A 20,418-nucleotide genomic window follows, 5' to 3' on the forward strand; every position below is an offset into this window, starting at 1 on the left:
GGTACCAATACAGACTTGAGTGTTCAGCACCCAAAGTCTCGGAGGGTCTGACAGGTTATAAACATGCTCACCTCTAAATCTGAGCTTGAAGTGGCCCTCAGAAGATCGTCCAAGTAGCCCACGATAGCGATGCCACGCTGTCTTAGTAGGGCCAGAATCGGGGCGAGGACCTTGGTGAACACCCTTGGTGCTGATGCTAGGCCAAAGGGGAGAGCCACAAATTGATAGTGGTCTTCCCCGACCGCAAAGCGCAGACACCTCTGATGCCTGGTGCATACGGGGACATGCAAGTATGTGTCCCTGATGTCCAAGGACGCCAGAAAATACCCTGGATGGAGGGCAGCGACAACAGAGCGAAACAATTCCATCCGGAATCCTTGTACCTTCACAAAGCAATTGAGGGCCCTGAGATCCAGGATTTGACGGCCGCCCTCCTTCTTTGGTACTATGAACAGATTTGAGTAAAACCCTTGAAACTGTTCCTGTACTGGGACAGGAATGATTACCCCGCGTATCAGCAGGTCTTGAACCGCCCCAAGTAGGGCTTCCCAACGAGTCTGTTGTAGCTGGAGGTTGGAAGAAAAAAAAAAATCTGTTCGGTGGGCAAGAGAGAAACTATCTTGTACCCTGAGGAAACAACTTCGCAAACCCACCGTTTGGGGATCTGAGATGTCCACCGGGTCATGAATAGGCGAAGACGTCCCCCCACCTGAGAGATGGGTGGGGGGCAGACCTTCATGCGGATGTAGATTTGTTTGCAGGCTTGTTGGGCTTGGGAAACCAGGGACGCTTCTATCCCTCAGCAGGCGCTTTATCGTCCTGGAGTCTTTTACCTGCCGCACTGGGCGGATGAAAAAAAAAAACACTTGTGCGCGGTGAAGGAGGGCACTTGCCTACAGCGTGGCTCCTTACCCTTTTTGGATTGTGGGAGCAGCATACTCTTACCTCCTGTGGCATCTTTAATAATGTCATCCAGAAAAGCTCCGAAAAGTCTGTCGCCCTTAAAGGGCAAATCCATCAGGGCCCTCTTGTAAGATGTGTCGGCCGACCAACACTTTAGCGAAAAGTAGATGGTGTAACACCACCTCGTAGGTTGAGGCTCCGGCCAGCAGAGAGATCGGGTCCAGGGCTGACTCGCAAACAAACTTTAGGCCTTGTACAAACTGGTCAGCCAGAGCTACCTCGTCCGAGGGAGCCCGACGTGCCTTTAACCCATTTTGCAGCATCTTTGCCCATTCAGTGAGTGTCTGAGACACCAGGGCCTCAACCATTGTTGGGCGCACAGCCAAGCACACCACCGTGTATAGGTTATGGGTGACCGCCTCAGCCCTCTTGTCCGCAGGGTCCTTGAAAGCAGGAGCCCCATCCACTGGAATTAATCTGGTTTAATCTGGACACTGGAGGGTCCACTATCAGAGAAGAGGTCCATTTTTTCAGGAAACTCTCCTCAAGAGGGTAACGAACCGCCAAATTTCTAGGAACTGAAAAAACCTTCTGTGGCTTGTCCCACTCCTTGTTTAAAAGTTTGTCTAGATAAGACACACAAGGAAACGCCTTAGACGTGCAGGTCGGCTTACAGAACCCAAAAGGGATCGACGCCTCTGTTGCATCCGCAGACTCCTCTATTTTTAGAGTATCTCGCACTGAAGTGATAAGATCACCCATCACAGCCTATTCGTGTGCTGATCTGGAGTCATCCTCACTGTCCGTAATGATTCAAAAGGGGGGAGGGGTTAGTTAAAGGAACTGGGGAAGGAGTGGAAAAGAGAGAAGAAGAAGGAAGAAAGGAAAAAAGTGAAAAAAGTAGGAAGAAAGAAAGGAAGAAGAGAGAAAGAAGAAAAGGGGCAGCTTAGGGGGAGAGAAAAGAGAATTAAAGTGGAAACACAAGGGTAGCACTCACATGGGCCACATCTGTAATAATATTAAGGAAGAAACAATATCAAGCAAGTGGACATTGATGGTCAGACTTTAAGGCCAAGGAAGTATGGTTTTGTAAAAAAATATAATTTAATAGCATATAAATAAATTAAACAGAATATACATAAAATAAATAGGTTCAAAAAAATTGTCACAAATTCATCAACAGTAGATGACCACTGTACATTCCTCCGAAGTCGCCAACGCACGTTTCGCCGTGGGGCTTCTTCAGGGCGAGGATGAGGAATATAGAGTTAGCAGAGAGATAGAAACTTATATGGCTGGTGGTCCCTCGATGGGTGCATCCACGGGGCATATAAGATAAAGATGGAAATATATCAAGTCGGGAAGTAAGCTTTAGGTGCAAGCTTCCGGAAATCGAAAATCTTAGGTGAGTCGAAAGAGTCAAGACTGCAAGTCCAAAGGGTGGAAGATATGTACCACAGGAAAAATTGATACTCGGACTATTTTTATGAAGTCCTGAGCACACTGGGACAGCAGATGGCAGTATATCAGCAATGTAGAGGGGCTTACATAAAGAAACCCTTTCTGTAGCAGCCTTTGTATGGGGCTTTTATTACAGGCCCTGTAGCTGATTGCAATGCGTCTGTGTCCCAGGGTGTACACGCGGTAACACGAGTGTTACCGCGTGTACACCCTGGGACACAGACGCATTGCAATCAGCTACAGGGCCTGTAATAAAAGCCCCATACAAAGGCTGCTACAGAAAGGGTTTCTTTATGTAAGCCCCTCTACATTGCTGATATACTGCCATCTGCTGTCCCAGTGTGCTCAGGACTTCATAAAAATAGTCCGAGTATCAATTTTTCCTGTGGTACATATCTTCCACCCTTTGGACTTGCAGTCTTGACTCTTTCGACTCACCTAAGATTTTCGATTTCCGGAAGCTTGCACCTAAAGCTTACTTCCCGACTTGATATATTTCCATCTTTATCTTATATGCCCCGTGGATGCACCCATCGAGGGACCACCAGCCATATAAGTTTCTATCTCTCTGCTAACTCTATATTCCTCATCCTCGCCCTGAAGAAGCCCCACGGCGAAACGTGCGTTGGCGACTTCGGAGGAATGTACAGTGGTCATCTACTGTTGATGAATTTGTGACAATTTTTTTGAACCTATTTATTTTATGTATATTCTGTTTAATTTATTTATATGCTATTAAATTATATTTTTTTACAAAACCATACTTCCTTGGCCTTAAAGTCTGACCATCAATGTCCACTTGCTTGATATTGTTTCTTCCTTAATCCTCACTGTCCGGTCGATCTTGATCTGCATCCTCAGATACATCAGAGACAGGGTCATGAGCCAAAGCTGGACCCGGCTCTGCAGAGTTGTCCCCAGAGGATGGCGGGGAGAGGGGGCATTTTTACCCCCCGTATTCCCATGCGCCGCTTCCACCTTGGCAACAAAAGCATCTAGGATTGCAGACATAGCAATTGATGCCCCTGCACCTGATGAATTGGACGCTAACTAAGGTGTTTCAGGGGAAAAAGCGTCTGCTTCTGACGCCATGCTGACCCACACCGACAGGGATTCCAAGGCAAGGTACAACAACCCACCCTCCTTGCTATGACAGATGAGGGGTTCCCCCCCACAGAGTATTTACCACCCTGGAACAGTACCATACAGCTGCCGTCCGCTTCCTACTTGAGCTGCTTCTCCTCGCCAGCGGTCTGTGTCAGTCTGACCACTCCGCAGCGTGTGTCTGCAAGCTTGTGCTGTTTAAATGCTGTGATACGGTGTGGACCACGAGAAAATGGCCACGAGCAGCAAAGAGGCCAAAAAATACCACGGGCCACAAGAAAATGTCAGCCGAGCGCCATATAGAGGCAAACAGCGTGGACCACAAGAAAGATGGCCGCCGAGCAGCAGGTAGAGGCCAAACCGCGCGGATCACAATAAAATGGCCAGCGAGCGGCAGATAGAGGCCAAAACACAGTGCAGACCACAAGAAAATGGCTGCCGAGCAGTAGATAGAGGGCAAACAGGCTGGATCCCAGATCCTTGTAGCCTGTCACCCAGTTGGCAGTTGATCGTAGATCATAGGAACAAAAACAAAAAAAATTCAATTTGGAATAAATCTCCAGGCATATGGGCCCGGAGGGAGCCATGTTTTCTCCTTTGCTAGGCAGAAGAAAAAAAAAAGATCTGCGAGATGCAGAGAGAGGGGTTATACCCAGCGGGACCGCCCCCTGGGCGGTACTGTATTAGGTGTGATGTGTTTAAGACTTTCTACAAGTTTCTGCCTAGTCACTCCTGAATGAAGGCCAATACACACTTTGGATTGCAAGGTCGCTTGGAATACAGGAATAAAGTGACTTCACATCCATGGTGAGTCACTGGTACGCTTCCTTCCATACCACTTCCTGTAAAGATGTCAGTGCTGATGTAGTGTCTTTGATATAGCCAGGTAATCTTACAAACAATGGTTTTGGATAATGGTCTAACCAAAGACCCAAACGCTCAAAAAGGAAACCGATACCTGCCACTATTGGTCTACCTTGTACTGGAATTATATTCCTGTGGAGTTTGGGCATGTGATGGAAAAAAAAAAAAAGAGACTAAAAAGGTGAATTGACCATAAGATGCTCTGCTACTTTTCTGTCAAAAAATCCCATCTCCACACCTGTGTCCAGAAGATTGATAATTTGATGTCTGAAGACAGGAGTGGGATCCCTATCCATAATTCGATATGTGGAGGTATCCTGCAACTGTCGCAAAGCCTCTTCCTTATAAATCATTTGCGTTTAGAATGACGACCGTACCCTTGAATGAAAATGAATGAATGAAAAAATTTATATAGCGCGGCACATGCGAACTGAATCGCCTCTGGGCGCTTGTTGTTTGTGTCTCATGCCTATCAGAAAAGCAGGGTTTTGATCTGCCTTCTGAAAGACAGGTGGTTTTGCTCCAACCGAATGCTGGTTGGTAAAGCATTCCAAAGCCTGGGGCCCTGAAAAGCAAACCTTCTTTCTCCTTTGGACTTGTATTTGGTTTTAGGAACCTTGACCAGATTTTGGTCGGTGGATCGCAGAATGCGGTTGCAATTGTGCGGTTTGATCTTGTCGCATAGATATCTAGGAGCCTTCCCATGGATGCACTTATGTGTCAGGCAGAGTGCTTTGAATGCAATTCTGTCTTTCACTGGCAACCAGTGAAGGGATCTCAGCGAAGGTGAGATTGATTCCCAAGATTTTTTCCCAGTCACAAGTCTAGCGGCCGTATTCTGTACGACTTGAAGACGAGCGATTTGGTACTTGGGGAGCCCGAGGTAAAGGGCATTTGCATAGTCCAGTCTGGAATTCACGATTGTTCCCACCACGACTGCTATGTCTTCTTTGGGAATAAATGGAATAAGTCTGCGTAGAAGGCGCATCAAATGGTGCGTCCCGCTGACTACTGACCCTATTTGTGCGTCCATTGTCATGAAGGTGTCAAACGTGACTCCTAGACTTCTGACTTTGGAGCTAGGGGAGATGGTCTGACCCAGGATGGGCGAAGGTGTCCAGTTTGTTGTCGGTTGACTCTTCCGACTGGCATTGAACATAAAGAGTTCTGTTTTAGCGCTATTGAGTTTGAGATAACTCTTAGTCATCCAGTTTTCTATTGAAGAGAGACATTTCTCTAATCTGAGATGATGATCCTTTTTTTGGCAGATGCGAAAGTACAACTGCGTGTCGTCTGCATAAGAGTGATAGAGTAGTTCTTGGCTACTGATAATATCAAAGAGAGGACGAAGATAGATATTAAACAGCACCGGTGATAGGGGGGATCCTTGGGGGACCCCACATGGCACCGCGCGTTTTTCTGACGTGAAAGATCCCAGTTTCACTGTTTGTGAACGGTTTCCGAGAAAAGAGGAGAACCATGGTAAGGCATCTTCTGAGACTCCGGCGACTTCTGTTAGTCGTCTCAGTAGCAATTTATGGTCTACTGTGTCAAAGGCTGCGCTTAGGTCCAGCAGAACCAGGAGACACGATTCTCCTTCGTCTGCGGCCTCGAGCGCATCATCCCATATTTTCAGTAAGGCCGTTTCTGTCCCGTGTCCGGGACGGAACCCGGATTGAAATGGATCGAGTAGGTTGTGGGTATCCAGATGCTGTTGCAGCTGATTTACCACCACTTTCTCCATTATCTTGGACAGAGCATTTAGACCTGTTATGGGACGGCGGTGAGTTGGGTCCATGGGATCCAAATTAGGTTTTTTCAAGATCGGCAGGATTGTGCCCTCTTTCAGCAGGGAAGGCACTATGCCTTCCTTAAATGACTGATTTATAAGCTGTGTGATCGGAGGCGCCAGGATGTCGGCACATTCCTTTAGTAGCTTTAGTAGCTTGTATCGGATAGGCTGAGTCGCCCACTCCATGTGCAAGTTTGACTAAATTCTGCTCTACCAAGGCTTGAAAAGTGTCCGGAGATGACTGGGTAAAAATACCTATCTCCCCTGTATATACAGACTGATTTTACTGTTGTGTGTTTAATGTGTGCATCTTGGCCCCTGAAGGATAGTCTATATAGGTGTATTGGAACCATATGTGTAATGAGGATATTGAGTATACAGGATAATCCTGATGTGAAGTTTAACCCACTTCAGCCCCGGGAAAAAATTACCCCCTTCCTGACCAGAGCAGTTTTTACGATTCGGCACTGCGTCGCTTTAACTGACAATTACGCTGTCGCGCGACGTTGCACCAAAACAAAATTGATGTCTTTTCACACAAAGAGCTTTCTTTTGGTGGTATTTTTATAACTGTAGTTTTTAATTTTTGCGCTACAAACAAAAAAGCGACAATTATTAAGGGGGGGAAAAAAAAAAAAACACACATCTTACTTTTTGCTATAATAAATATAATTTTTTTTCTCAAAAAAAGTTTGCGCAAAGTTATAGCGCCTACAAAATAGGGGATGGTTTTATGGCATTTTTATTATAATTTTTTTTACTAGTAACTGCGGCGATCTGATTTTTATTGGGACTGCGACATACTGGCAGACACATCGGACACCTTTGACACTATTTTGCGACCATTGTCATTTATACAGCGATCAGTGCTATAAAAATGCACCAATTACTGTGTAAATGACACTGGCAGGGAAGGGGTTAAACACTAGGGGGCAATGAAGGGGTTAAGTGTGTCCTAGGGAGCGATTCTAACTGGGGGGGGGTGGGATACAAGTGACACGACAGTGATCACTGCTCACGATGACAGAGAACAGTAGATCACTGCCCTGTCACTAGGCAGAACAGGAAATACCTTGTTTACATAGGCATCTCCCTGTTCTGCCTCCCCGTGAGACGATCGCGGGCACCCGGCGGGCATAGAGTCTATCTACAGGTGGCAGGTGGTTAAGCAGAAACAAATGCAAAATTCCTGTACTTTTACAACCTATAATTTGATGTACCATTACAAAAGCAAACAAAAAAGATAAACAGATAAAAATGTTAAGCAAGATAAGTGGAAGGGTAACAGCAGATATTGAGCACAACTTGCAAATTACTTAACCCACCGATTATAGAAAGAAGCCAATTCATTAAAATCTTTAACGTTTTACTTACAGCAAAATGTTGCAGCAACTCCTCCTTTTCTTTCTCATAAAAACCAGAAACCGATATCGTTTTGGGTCGATGATCCACAACCATATGATTTAACGACCCTCTACCCCTTCCTCCACGACCACGACCTCGCCCTCTGATCTGGGTAGGTACAGACTTGCCCCGTCCAGCAGGCAATATTCCTAACCGAGCAGCCTATATACATATTGAAAGAGAAATAACTTAAGTTTAGAATAAATTTGATAAACTACAGGAAAATGGTGAATTCAGTGAACAGCGATCCAAAAAAAAGTATATACAAATGTACACTGCTTCAGGTGAGTGCCTCACAGCTCCATAAAGGCTGCACAAACTGCTTCCACTGTATAGGGCGCTGGTCTGAAAAAAGCAGAGTTAGTTTCTTACCAGTAACTCTGTTTCCAGTAGTCTTCCAAGGCAGCATGATCCCACCCTAAAATGTCTAACCTTGTGGGGTTGTGTATTTTATATTGTTTCAGATTTCGGCCTTCGGTTCTCGGGGATGACTGATCAGGGACCGCCTCTTAAGGAGGGAAAAATCAATGGCAATGTGTTTCCCAATTGTGAGAAGGAGGGAAAAACCTTTTCCAATTGGAAGTGGCAGAGCGGTGACATCACAATTTCCACCTTGTCCTATCAGAACAAGCTTTGCATTCAGATGATGCAAAACATTCACTTAATGGCGCCTGTGCTGAGCGGCCATCCTGTGTTCACAATGCATCAGAGCGGAACGCCAAGTACGGGACCCAGAAGAACGTGGGGATCACTGAAGCCCTAGGGATGTCTACTTCTCAGCTTTCAGGGGTATTGGCCAGGTATGGTAAAGTAAGAGAAAAAAAAAACATTAGATTCCCTGCCGATTTGGTTTGAAAAAAAGTTACTTGGCAAGCTCCGAAAGGGGTCTTCCAGATTTCGATAAGCCCCCCGCCCCCCACAACCACTGGGCAAGGGTTGTGGGGATGAGGCCCTTGTCCCCATCAACATGGTGACATGGTGCTTTGAGGGGTCACAGACCCCCAAAGCATCCTCCCAATGTTGAGGGCATGTGGCCTGGTACGGTTCAGGGGGGGGGGGTAGCTCTCGTCTCCCCCCCACCCCTCCCTCTTTTCCTGCGGCCGGCCAGGTTACATGCTCGGATAAGGGGTCTGGTGTGTATTTTTGGGGGAACCCCACTTTTTTTAATTTGGAGTGGAGTTCCCCTTAAAATCCACACCAGTCCTGAAGGGTCTGGAATATTTGTGGGGAACCCGTCTTATTTTTTTGATGGCGGGGTTCCCTTTAATATCCATACCAGACCTGAAGGGCCTGGTAATTGAATTTAGGGGGACCCCCACCCTTTTTTTTTTATATGCATGACTTTTCTCTGAATTGCCGGGAGTCGACAATTCATTACAGCTGCGAGTGATTTTAAATTACTTTTTTTCCTTCAGAAATTACACTTTGTGCAGAGACAGTTCTAAGCACGGGAAACATTCGCTGCTTCACAGACATACTATACACCCCCCCCCCCCCAAGGTACAAAACTCAAAGGAATAAAGAGATTTTTAATACAGCTTACCTGTAAAATCTTTTTCTTGGAGTACATCACGGGACACAGAGCGGCATATTCATTACTATATGGGTTATATGGAGTACCTTCAGGTGATGGACACTGGCAATCTCAAAAACAGGAAGTGCCCCTCCCTATATAACCCCCTCCCATAGGAGGAGTACCTCAGTTTTGTAGCAAGCAGTATGCCTCCCAAAATGGTCCCCAAAAGAGGGGTGGGAGCTCTGTGTCCCGTGATGTACTCCAAGAAAAAGATTTTACAGGTAAGCTGTATTAAAAATCTCTTTTTCTTTATCGTACATCACGGGACACAGAGCGGCATATTCATTACTATATGGGATGTCCCAAAGCAATGCTTACAATGAGGGGAGGGAGAACATCTTCCTAAGACAAAAGGATTTAATTTAGAGATATACTCAAATCATAATAAATCCAACTTAGTTGAGAAAAAATAAATTTTAAAATTTAACTCAAAAGGGAGCCCCCCGGAATCCGAGGGTCTCAAACTGCAGCCTGCAGCACTGCCTGCCCAAAGGCTGTATCCGTATTCCTTCTTACGTCCAACTGGTAGAATTTTGTAAACGTGTGGACAGAAGACCAGGTTGCCGCCTTGCAAACTTGAGCCATAGAGATCTAGTGGTGTGCTGCCCAGGAGGCGCCCATGGCCCTAGTAGAATGAGCCTTTAATGATAACGGAGGAGGCAACCCTTTCAAGCCGTAGGCCTGAGTGATTAACTGTTTAATCCACCTCGAGATGGTGGATTTTGCAGCTGCCTGCCCCTTCTTGGGCCCATCCGGTAAAATGAACAACACATCTGTTTTCCGGATCTTCTCTGTAGCTTTAAGATAGGCCTTCATGGCCCTGACAATATCCAAGGTATGCAGCAACCCTTCCTTTCTGGAAGTAGGTTTAGGAAAGAAGGATGGTAATACCAAATCCTGGTTTAGATGAAAACTGGATATAACCTTTGGTAGGAAGGAAGGATGAGGGCGGAGAACGACCCTGTCCTTATGCAAAATAAGATATGGTTCCTTACAGGATAAGGCTGCCAGTTCCGATACTCTTCTGGCGGAAACTATGGCGACCAAAAATACTAACTTCCTTGTCAGTAAAACCAAAGGAATTTCAGCCAACGGCTCAAAAGGTTGTTTCTGTAAACTTGACAGAACAAGATTTAGATCCCACGGACAAAGCGGGGATTTAACTGGAGGATTAATACGTAAGACCCCTTGAAGGAAGGTCTTAACTAGCGAGTGGGTGGCCAGCGGCCGCTGAAACCACACTGACAAAGCTGAAATCTGTCCTTTGATTGTGCTTAATGCCAGTCCTTTATCCACTCCTAGCTGGAGAAAACTTAATACTCTATCGATGGTAAACTTGCGAGAAAGCCATCGCTTGGACTCACACCAGCCTACATAGGCCTTCCAGACCCTGTAATAAATCACCCTAGAGACCGGTTTCCTGGCTCTGATTAGGGTAGAGATTACTTTCTGAGACAGACCTCTACCCCTGAGAATCAGGGATTCAGCTTCCAGGCCGTCAAATTTAGATGCCGTAAGGCAGGGTGGAGGATCGGACCTTGCGATAGCAGGTCTGGCCGTAGAGGAAGAGTCCAAGGGTCTCCCACTACCATCTTTAGGATTAGTGAATACCATGCCCTTCTGGGCCATGCTGGAGCTACCAGGATGACTGGTATGTGCTCCACCCTGATCCTGCGCAGCAGGCGGGGTAGTAACTGGAGCGGGGGAAATACATAAAGTAGTCTGAACTGATGCCAAGGGCAAACCAGCGCATCGGTTCCGCAGGCCATCGGATCCCTTGAGCGGGATATGAACCTGTCTAGTTTCTTGTTGAGTCTTGATGCCATGACGTCCACGTCCGGCACTCCCCATCTCTGGCAGAGTGTCTGAAAGACCTGTGGATGTAGAGACCATTCCCCCGGCAACAGAGTCTGGCGACTTAAAAAGTCCGCCTGAAGGTTGTCCACTCCTGGAATGAATATCGCCGATATGCAGGGCACATGAGCTTCTGCCCATAGGAGAATCAAGCTCACCTCTCTCTGAGCGGCTTGACTCTTGGTTCCCCCTTGGTGATTTATGTATGCCACTGCCGTGGCATTGTCCGATTGAATTCTCACCGGGAACCCCTGCAACTTGGACGTCCAAGCCCTGAGGGCTAGTCGAGCAGCTCTGAGCTCCAAGATGTTGATGGGCAACTGCTTCTCTGGCTTTGCCCAAGTGCCTTGGCGAGTGCAACCATCCAAAATTGCTCCCCAGCCTGTTAGGCTGGCGTCTGTGGTTACTATCTTCCAAGCCATTGGGCTGAAAGACTTCCCCTTCAGTAGATTCTGAGGGTCTAACCACCAACACAGACTTTGTCGGACTCTTGATTAGAGCGGCAAAGGGATATCTAAGGCCTGTGGCCTCCTGCTCCAGGCTGACAGGATGGCTGCCTGCAGGATGCGAGTGTGGCTCTGGGCGTACGGTACCGCCTCGAATGTGGCCACCATCTTGCCTAGTAACCGCATACATAGGCGAACAGTTGGTTCCTTCTTGCTTAGAACCAGTAGAATTAATTCCTTGATGGCTTTGACTTTTATCAGAGGCAGAAACACCCTCTGTTGTTCTGTGTCTAATCTCATGCCGAGATATTCCAACTGCCTTGTGGGCTGGAATGCTGATTTTTCTCGATTTAGGACCCAGCCGAACCTCTCGAGGTACTGAACTGTGTGGGCCACTGCTTGTTCCAAGCCAGGAGACGAGTGATCTATGACTAGGAGGTCGTCCAGGTATGCTAGGATTGTGACCCCTTGAATCCTTAGATTGGCTAGGATTGGAGCTAGGACCTTCGTGAACACCCGGGGGGCCGTAGCCAACCCGAAGGGAAGCGCCATGAATTGGAAATGACGATGAGCTACCGAGAAGCGTAGAAATCTTTGATGTGGCTGGTAAACTGGAACATGAAGGTAAGCATCCTTTATGTCTATGGATGCCATAAAATCGTCCTTCTGAAGTGCGGCAACTGCTGACCGCACGGATTCCATCCGAAATGAGCGGACCTTTAGGTATGCATTTACCATTTTTAAGTCCAAAATTGGCCTGACATCGCCGTTGGGCTTTGGGATAATGAATAGGTTGGAGTAGAAACCTAGCCCCTGTTCTTGGACTGGTACCTCTACTATTACCTCCTGAGAGAGTAGATGATTCAATGCCGCTATTAATGCGGCTCCCTTCTTCGGATCGTTTGGTACTCTTGACTCCTGAAAATGAGGAGGAGGAAACTTTAGGAAGTCTAGTTTGTAGCCTGTAGCCACGGAGGACCGTACCCATTTGTCGGGAATGCTGGCCTCCCAAACCTCTGTAAAGAGACGCAGTCTTCCCCCCACCTTCGAGGGTGGGGGCGCCCCTTCATAAGGCCGGCTTGGGGGCTGGCTTTGCTGGCTTGCGAAACCACTGCTTCTTGCCTGCGCCGGCCTGTCCCTGCGACTTGTTAAAATTTGATCTTGCAGGAGGCCGTCGATACTGTTTGGTATTGGAGGGCCCCTGCCCAGGGGAGTACTGTCGTTTAAACGCAGGCCCCCGAAACTTCTTCTTGGTGGGCAAAAAGAGTACTTTTTCCGCTTGAAATGGTCTGGATGTATTTGTCCAGGTCTTCTCCGAAGAGTCGTCCTCCATGGAATGGGAACCCTACCAGGAGCTTCTTGCATGGGGGCTCTGCCTCCCAGCTCTTTAACCATAAGAGTCTTCTCATATGGATAAGGGATAATGATAGACGTGACGCTTGCTGGATCGAATCCTTAATCGCATCTACCGTAAAGCGTATGGCCCTAGGGACGTCCGAAAATTCTTCTGCCTGCTGGGCAGGAATAAGTTTAAGCATCTGCTTAGCTTGATCCGATAATGCTTGCGCAACCCCAATTGCAGCCACAGCTGGCTGCACTACTGCCCTTGCAGTAGTGAAGGAGGTTTTAAGTAGCGTTTCCAAGCGTTTATCAACCGGATCCTTGAACACCTGTATGTTTTCTACAGGGCATGTTAAAGACTTGTTAACACATGAGATGGCTGCGTCTACAGCTGGGGCTGCCCATCTCTTGGAAAATTTCTCTTCCATAGGATATAAGGCAGAGAATCTCTTTGGTGGTACAAAGATTCTATCTGGCTTGGCCCAATCTTGGAACATAACTTCCTCTAGTAGAGGATGGATCGGAAAAACCGCATTGGTTTGAGGCGCTCTTAGTGAGCCCAAAGCTGAGACCGTTGATACTTGGAGATCTGGTACTGGCAAGTTGAACGTCCTATGGACCAAGTCTGTTAAAACTTGAACCCACCAGCTCTCCCCTTGGGAGGCTGCGCCAGACTCCTCCGTACCCGGATCCTCGATCCCTGAACCTACTTGGTCCTTGTCCAAGAGGTCTTCCCATTCCTCTGCGGAAGGGACCTCCTCATCTGAGGGTTCACGCTCGGGCGACGGAGATCTATTCCGTTTTCTGCCCCGCATAGCCTTGGCTATAATTTTTTCCATTCTTTTTTCCCATCTCCTTTAGAGAGGTGGACAGTACCTCGTCCGTGACCACCCTAGGGTTGGACTGACCCATGCCAGCTCCAGCCCCAGATCCCGATGGTCTCACCAAGGCTCCTTCTGTGGAAAGTAGCGGTAAGACTTTGTCCGAGACCCCGGACCCTCTGGGGGAATCCCCACCTTTTGTACCCTCCGAACCAGATGCCATGGTACAATACCGAGGTACGCCCGCTACTTAATGGTGTTTGGGAAAATAAATAGTTGTTGCCCACAAACCCTTTCTGGGGAAAAAAATGCCTTTCCTTATTAATCTTGGTTTGTTTCCTTTTTTTTTTTTTTTTTTTTTTTTTTAAACCAAAGAAAGAAAAAACATTCTGTCCCCCTTTAGTAGTATTTGCCAATAAAAACTGCTGAAAAGAAAAAGAAACCCTATCTTTAGGGTGAAAGACAGTCTTTTTGAAGACTGTAATACTCTTCTTTGGCCACTGTGTGTCCTCGGCGCCCCACTCTGCCGCTCTGGTCCTTCCTCTCTCAGTTCCAACACATCACTGAGCTGGGAACTCTTTTGGAAGGGCCGCCCCTTCCTTTTACCTACGGGCCCGCCCTTCCCCTTCAGAAAAACGGCGCGAAATTGCGCCCATATCACGGGGACGCGCGCGCCGGCGGGGGGGGGGGGGGGGAGGCCCACACGAGGAGGTCAGAGGCTGATCCTGCCGTCCAGGCCAGGATCCACAGAGCGGCATTTATTTTTCTGCAGCAACCGCCTGGACCTCTCTGAGCAGGCTTGCAGGTAAGAGCATTCACTCTCTACATAAGAAACCTCAATAGATTCCCAGGGGCTTCTCTTAAAGAGAATTGTCACTATACACACAGGCCCTTTTCAATGCTACTAGCACCAGTTGCAATACTACCAGGGAGGTCACAATTATGGGGAATATACACATATAGAGTCATCCTATCTTAAGATATGTGACTCACCTTGCCAGATGCAGCGCATAAACCATAGGCATGTCCCGCTGTGACCTTCCCCCAGACAAAACCTGCTGCGAACCAAGTTCCGCAAGTTTCCCCTTCACTTACCTGCTCCATGCCGCAGGACTTTGCACAGCAAGAGGTCCAATCTTCCCCCATCTCCGTGGGGCGTCTAGACCTTCAGGCCCTGGGTTCCTATGAAGGATCCACTGTCCTGGGCCCATATAGCACCCTGGCAACAGAAACATTAGGCCCCCAAAGGTTTCTAAGTTCTGGGCCCAGAGTCCAGCTCTCTGTGACAGAAAGCATTATGGGCTATACCCCAATGGTTTGGGGTCCGGTTGCTGACCACTTTAGCACTGAGGCCTTTGGACAGAACCGGTTAGCCCACCTTAATCCCAAGGATGTGGAGGCAAGCTAAACCATGACCAACACCTAAGACACTGGCGTAAAAACTGAGGTACTCCTCCTATGGGAGGGGGTTATATAGGGAGGGGCACTTCCTGTTTTTGAGATTGCCAGTGTCCATCACCTGAAGGTACTCCATATAACCCATATAGTAATGAATATGCCGCTCTGTGTCCCGTGATGTACGATAAAGAAATTATACTTTTATTTTTTCACTTTAAGCATTATTAAAACCACTTCTCCCAAAAAAACTTCCGTTTTTTTTTTTTTTACTTTTTGTTGCATTGATACATGTCCCCTGGGGCAGGAGCTAGGTCCCCAAACACTTTTAGGATAATAACTTGCATATTGGCACTTTAGATTTCAAACGTTCGAGTCCCATAGACTTTAAAAACGGGGTTCTAAAGTTCACACAAACTTTTGGTCTGTTCGCAGGTTCTGGTGCGAACCGAATGGGGTGGTGTGTTCGGCTCATCCCTATTGTCCATCCTTGGACAGCTCTTTGGTCTTGACCATGGTGGAGAGATTAGAATCTGATTGATTGCTTCTGTGGACAGGTGTTGTCGGAACATTTGGGTTAAAAGAATACATATAAAGTCGCACATTGTATATTTTTCCTAGCGTTCCTATTCATATATGTTATGAGCAGGAGGGCAGCCATATTCTCTTCAAAGGGTGAAATTAAGTTCATGAGCCCATGAATAGACAATGATTTTATGCCTTTATAAGAGACTATAGATGTCTGGTTAAACCAAACTCCCCAGGTTGTAACACAAAAGTTTTTGGACTCCCAGTAAGAAAGAAAAAAGGCCTTGCACAGCATGACACCAAACAACTGGTATTGTCTCTATAAAATGAGGCCATGGGAATGAGTAATAATTACTGTGGTACTGTCTATTTAAAATGTTCCTTTAAAATATATCTGCACGGTATATCTATGCATTAATTATACATCCATATATAAACCTGTTTAATACATAGACATTGTAACAAGGGTCTCAAGTATAAAATCCCATCATGGCTTAAAAGTACTAGAAACTGCTTAACTTAAATTCCGGTATTAGTTCAAAGGAACTTCCCAAACCATTAGTGTTGATAATAAACCTCATCTCAATCATAAACTGAAAAATAGCCGGGTTGTCTCCTGAAACAAGACAATTGTTGACACCATCAGACAATCTATGGTATTTTTCAAGGCTTAGATCAAAAGGGGTCAAATTATTATGCGGCCTCGGTGACCCAGAAAAATAGGAGTCATTCCTTATACAAGACTGTCCCTACAGGCCAATATTGGCATTATTCTAGATGGCTGCATCATTAGTTGCTATGGCCACCCATCAAAACATAGTCATGTGACATAGTCAGTCACATGGTAGTGAGGTACACACCCACTTTTTGAGGGGGGGTTGCTGATCGGTCACGTGTATCTGAGAGGATCTCACTGAAAAACTTTGCAAGCTCTTGGGCAGGAAAGATCCGAAAGGAAAGAAGTTCAAAAGTTTTGGTAAAGTATAATCTTACATCCTCTATGCAATAGGTAGTTTAAACAGATACCAAATGGGGCCACTCTATTATCTAAGTGTTAATACAGACCAAAAGTTTGGACACACCTTCTCATTCAAAGAGTTTTCTTTATTTTCATGACTATGAAAATTGTAGATTCACACTGAAGGCATCAAAACTATGAATTAACACATGTGGAATTATGCATAACAAAAAAGTGTGAAACAACTGAAAATATATTTCATATTCTAGGTTCTTCAAAGTAGCCACCTTTTGCAGCAGACACATCTCTAGAACTGTTAAGAGGAGACTGTGTGAATCAGGCCTTCATGGTAGAATATCTGCTAGGAAACCACTGCTAAAGAAAGGCAACAAGCAGAAGAGACTTGTTTGGGCTAAAGAACACAAGGAATGGACAGACCAGTGGAAATCTGTGCTTTGGTCTGATGAGTCCAAACTTGAGATCTTTGATTCCAACCCCCGTATCTTTGTGTGACGCAGAAAAGGTGAACGGATGGACTCTACATGCCTGGTTCCCACTGTGAAGCATGGAGGAGGAGGTGTGATGGTGCTTTGCTGGTGACACTGTTGGGGATTTATTCAAAATTGAAGGCATACTGAACCAGCATGGCTACCACAGCATCTTGCAGCGGCATGCTATTCCATCCGGTTTGCGTTTAGTTGAACCATCATTTATTTTTCAACAGGACAATGACCCCAAATACACCTCCAGGCTGTGTAAGGGCTATTTGACCAAGGAGGAGAGTGATGGGGTGCTGCGCCAGGTGACTACCTCTTGAAGCTCATCAAGAGAATGCCAAGAGAGTGCAAAGCAGTAATCAAAGCAAAAAGGTGGCTACTTTGAAGAACCTAGAATATGATATATATTTTCAGTTGTTCACACTTTTTTGTTATGTATAATTTCCACATGTGTTAATTCATAGTTTTGATGCCTTCAGTGTGAATATACAATTTTCATAGTCATGAAAATAAAAGAAAACTCTTTGCATGAGAAGGTGTGTCCAAACTTTTGGTCTGTAGATTTTATATCTCTCTCTCTATCTCTCTATCTATCACATTATTATTGTGAGAGATAGCTTTGTGTGTTAAAAAGACATTCTTGGCCAATTTACCAAGAACTGTCCACAGGACATCTTGTCTGTGTGCTTTAAGAAGCTGAGCAGAAGATCTATTTGTTGGAGAAGACATCCAAGTTTCAAAATCCACACTTGATTGTTTTTATAATTTGCTAGTCACTAGAGCTGTTTATTGTATCTGGAATGGTAATTTACTTCACTTTGAGCATTTCAAACCAAAGCTTAAGGTTATAATTTCACCTTATGTTTTATTTACATTGTTGAAATGTAGATGTTTGTACCGTGTTATCACCAAGTATATCTTTGATATTCTGCACTGATTTTTTTTTTTATAAAGAGATATTTATATATTTTTGCACAATATTCGTTTTATTCTCATTTGGTCTTCAACTTAGCGTGGATAAAAGAATTAGTTTTTGTGTTAACAAGTGATAAATTTCCATAATTTTAGATCGTTCCTTATTTCCATTAATATTATATGGTTTTAATATTTCAGTATAAACATTCTGACAGTGTCTTTTATACAGGTAACAGGCTGAGATTACGAGCACTCCCTTTAAGAGAATGCTCCTAATCTCAGCTCGTTACCTGTATAGAAGACACCTGGGTGCCAGAAATCTTACCGATAGGGGGATCAAATATTTACTTCACTCAAAATGCAAATCAAATTATAACTTGTTTTTCGGGACATTTTTGTTATTCTGTCTCACGGTTAGAATAAACCTACCATTAATTTATAGACTGATCATTTTTTTGTTAGTGGGCAAATGTACAAAAACAGCAGGGGGATCAAATACTTTGGTCCAGCTTGGGCCAGTGTAACTTTGTATATACGGTGAGGGGAAAAAGGTAACTATGTAGGATATCGCTATATCTGGAATTATCCTTTAAAATAATGTATTTAAATGATGTATTAATGATTATAGAGCATTTATGACAATTTTATCTACCTGGAGTTCAGGTTTAAGACAAGCTTGTCTGGGACACAATAAAGCAACATTTTTCAGATGATTAATGAAAAGATAAATGTGTGCCCACTTTTAAAGACACACACACACACCCCTTTTCATTTGAATCGGGGACTTCCATAAGGATCACTGAGCTCAATGTACCGTCTAATGTTAACAATTTAAATTAAAGGGGTTGTAAAGGTTTGTTTTTTTATTTTCTAAATGGGTTCCTTTAAGCTAGTGCATTGTTGGTTCACTTACCTTTTCCTTCAATTTCCCTTCTAAATGTTTTTTTTTTTCCCCTGAATTTCTCACTTCCTGTTCCTCCTCAGTAAGGTGTTCAGTAAGCTGTTCTAAATGACTTTCCACCACTCGGATGATGGTGGAAAGCTTACTGAGGAGAAACAGGAAGTGAGAAATTCAAACAAAGAAAAAAAAACATTTAGAAGAAAAAAGGAAGGAAAAGGTAAGTGAACCAACAATGCATTAGCTTAAAGGAACCTATTTAGAAAATAAAAAGACAAACCTTTACAACCCCTTTGAGTCCTCTATTTGATTCTGATGCTTTGAAATCGCTATAACTGATGACAGGTTGTATTTCTTAACACGTTGTGTAATAGAACGTGAAATATTTCCCATACTAAAAATCCAGATTGCTATAAAAAGTTACACAGGCTCACCTCAACTTGTAACTGACTCAGCTTTTTTCTCAATTCTGTGGTGTCTTCACCCGAAGACAGACGTTTGTGGAAATCCATTTCTGCATCCAACAGTTCTTTCTGAGCCTATAAACATAGAAAAGGAAAGCATTTAGTCTTGTGACTGGCATAGCTAAAAATTGGAAGTTTGATTACATGTAAATTTCTTAGCTTGGTGTACAGTACAGGAAACAGGAACTAGTTCTATGCAAATACCTTTATGTGATTGGACACTGGCAAAAAGTTTTCTGGGACCAACCCCAGTGTACGCAAATAACCAAACCCACTCTAATGCTCTTTTTTTAGCAAGCAGAAGGGATATTACAGAGAAAAGTGGGGAAAGGACATGTGTCCCATTTTATTTTATTTTTTAAATTACATGTAAATTCCATATCTTTGAAAACAGTACAGGACACAGAATAAGTATTCGTAAACCCTGGTTAACAGGCTAGTCATTTCTGGTGAACAGATGCTGACAAGATTTTGAATACATGCCATCTAGGTGTCAAAGGACTGCCAATGCCAAAATCTGACCTTTGATCCACGAGGCCAGTCTCGGATTAAAGGGTATGTAAAGATTTTTTTAAGTATAACAAACATGTTATACTTGCCGCCACTGTGCAGCTCGTTTTGCGTCTTCTGGGGTCCCTCGGCGGCTGTCTCTGCTCCCCCTCGCAAGAACTCACATGGTGAGTTCTTGCGGGCGCGCTCCTGTGATACAGCCGGAGGCCATAGCCACTCACTGTATTACTCAGCCCCGCCCCCGACGCATCATTGGAGGTGATTGACAGCAGCGCCAGCCAATGGCTGTACTGCTCTTAGTCAACCAATGAATTAGCCGAGAAGCCTGGCCGAGAAGCAAGCGCGTTCACGGCGCAGGACTTTCGAGGGGTCAGGTAAGTAAACGGAGGCTCGGAGGGGTAGCTGATTCCGCAGGTGTTTTTTCACCTTAATGCATTAAGGCAGTGGTTCTCAACCTGGGGGTCAGGACCCCTTTGGGGGTCAAATGAGGATTTGCCAGGGGTCACCAAAGCCTGGGCTGTTCCTAAAGCCTGCGGTCGCCCACTCAGCCTCTTCACAGCTGCCCATTTAGTTCACGGCATAGCTGGGGGGGCAGGGACTAGAGGTCAGCTGACTGGTGAGGAATGTGAAGTGGGAGGGGCTGGAGGAGACCCTATCTGCTGATTTCAGCATAGGTGTCACTGCTAC

The 20,418-nt window shown here is 45.4% G+C and overlaps 1 protein-coding gene across 3 annotated transcripts in view; it reads right to left on the minus strand.

The window, feature by feature from the left end:
* The window catches only part of RBM27 (RNA binding motif protein 27), a 152,131-nt gene that overhangs the window by 14,113 nt on the left and 117,600 nt on the right, over nucleotides 1–20,418 (minus strand). For all 3 annotated transcript variants that reach the window (XM_040344582.1, XM_040344581.1, XM_040344583.1), the window contains 2 exons: nucleotides 19,192–19,296; nucleotides 7,499–7,690 (listed from right to left, as the gene is read on the minus strand). In XM_040344582.1, coding sequence (XP_040200516.1) covers nucleotides 7,499–7,690; nucleotides 19,192–19,296 — 297 coding nt within the window. The remainder of the gene's footprint in view (nucleotides 1–7,498; nucleotides 7,691–19,191; nucleotides 19,297–20,418) is intronic.

This window comes from Rana temporaria, chromosome 3 (genome assembly GCF_905171775.1).
Source record: "Rana temporaria chromosome 3, aRanTem1.1, whole genome shotgun sequence".
NCBI lineage: Eukaryota > Metazoa > Chordata > Amphibia > Anura > Ranidae > Rana > Rana temporaria.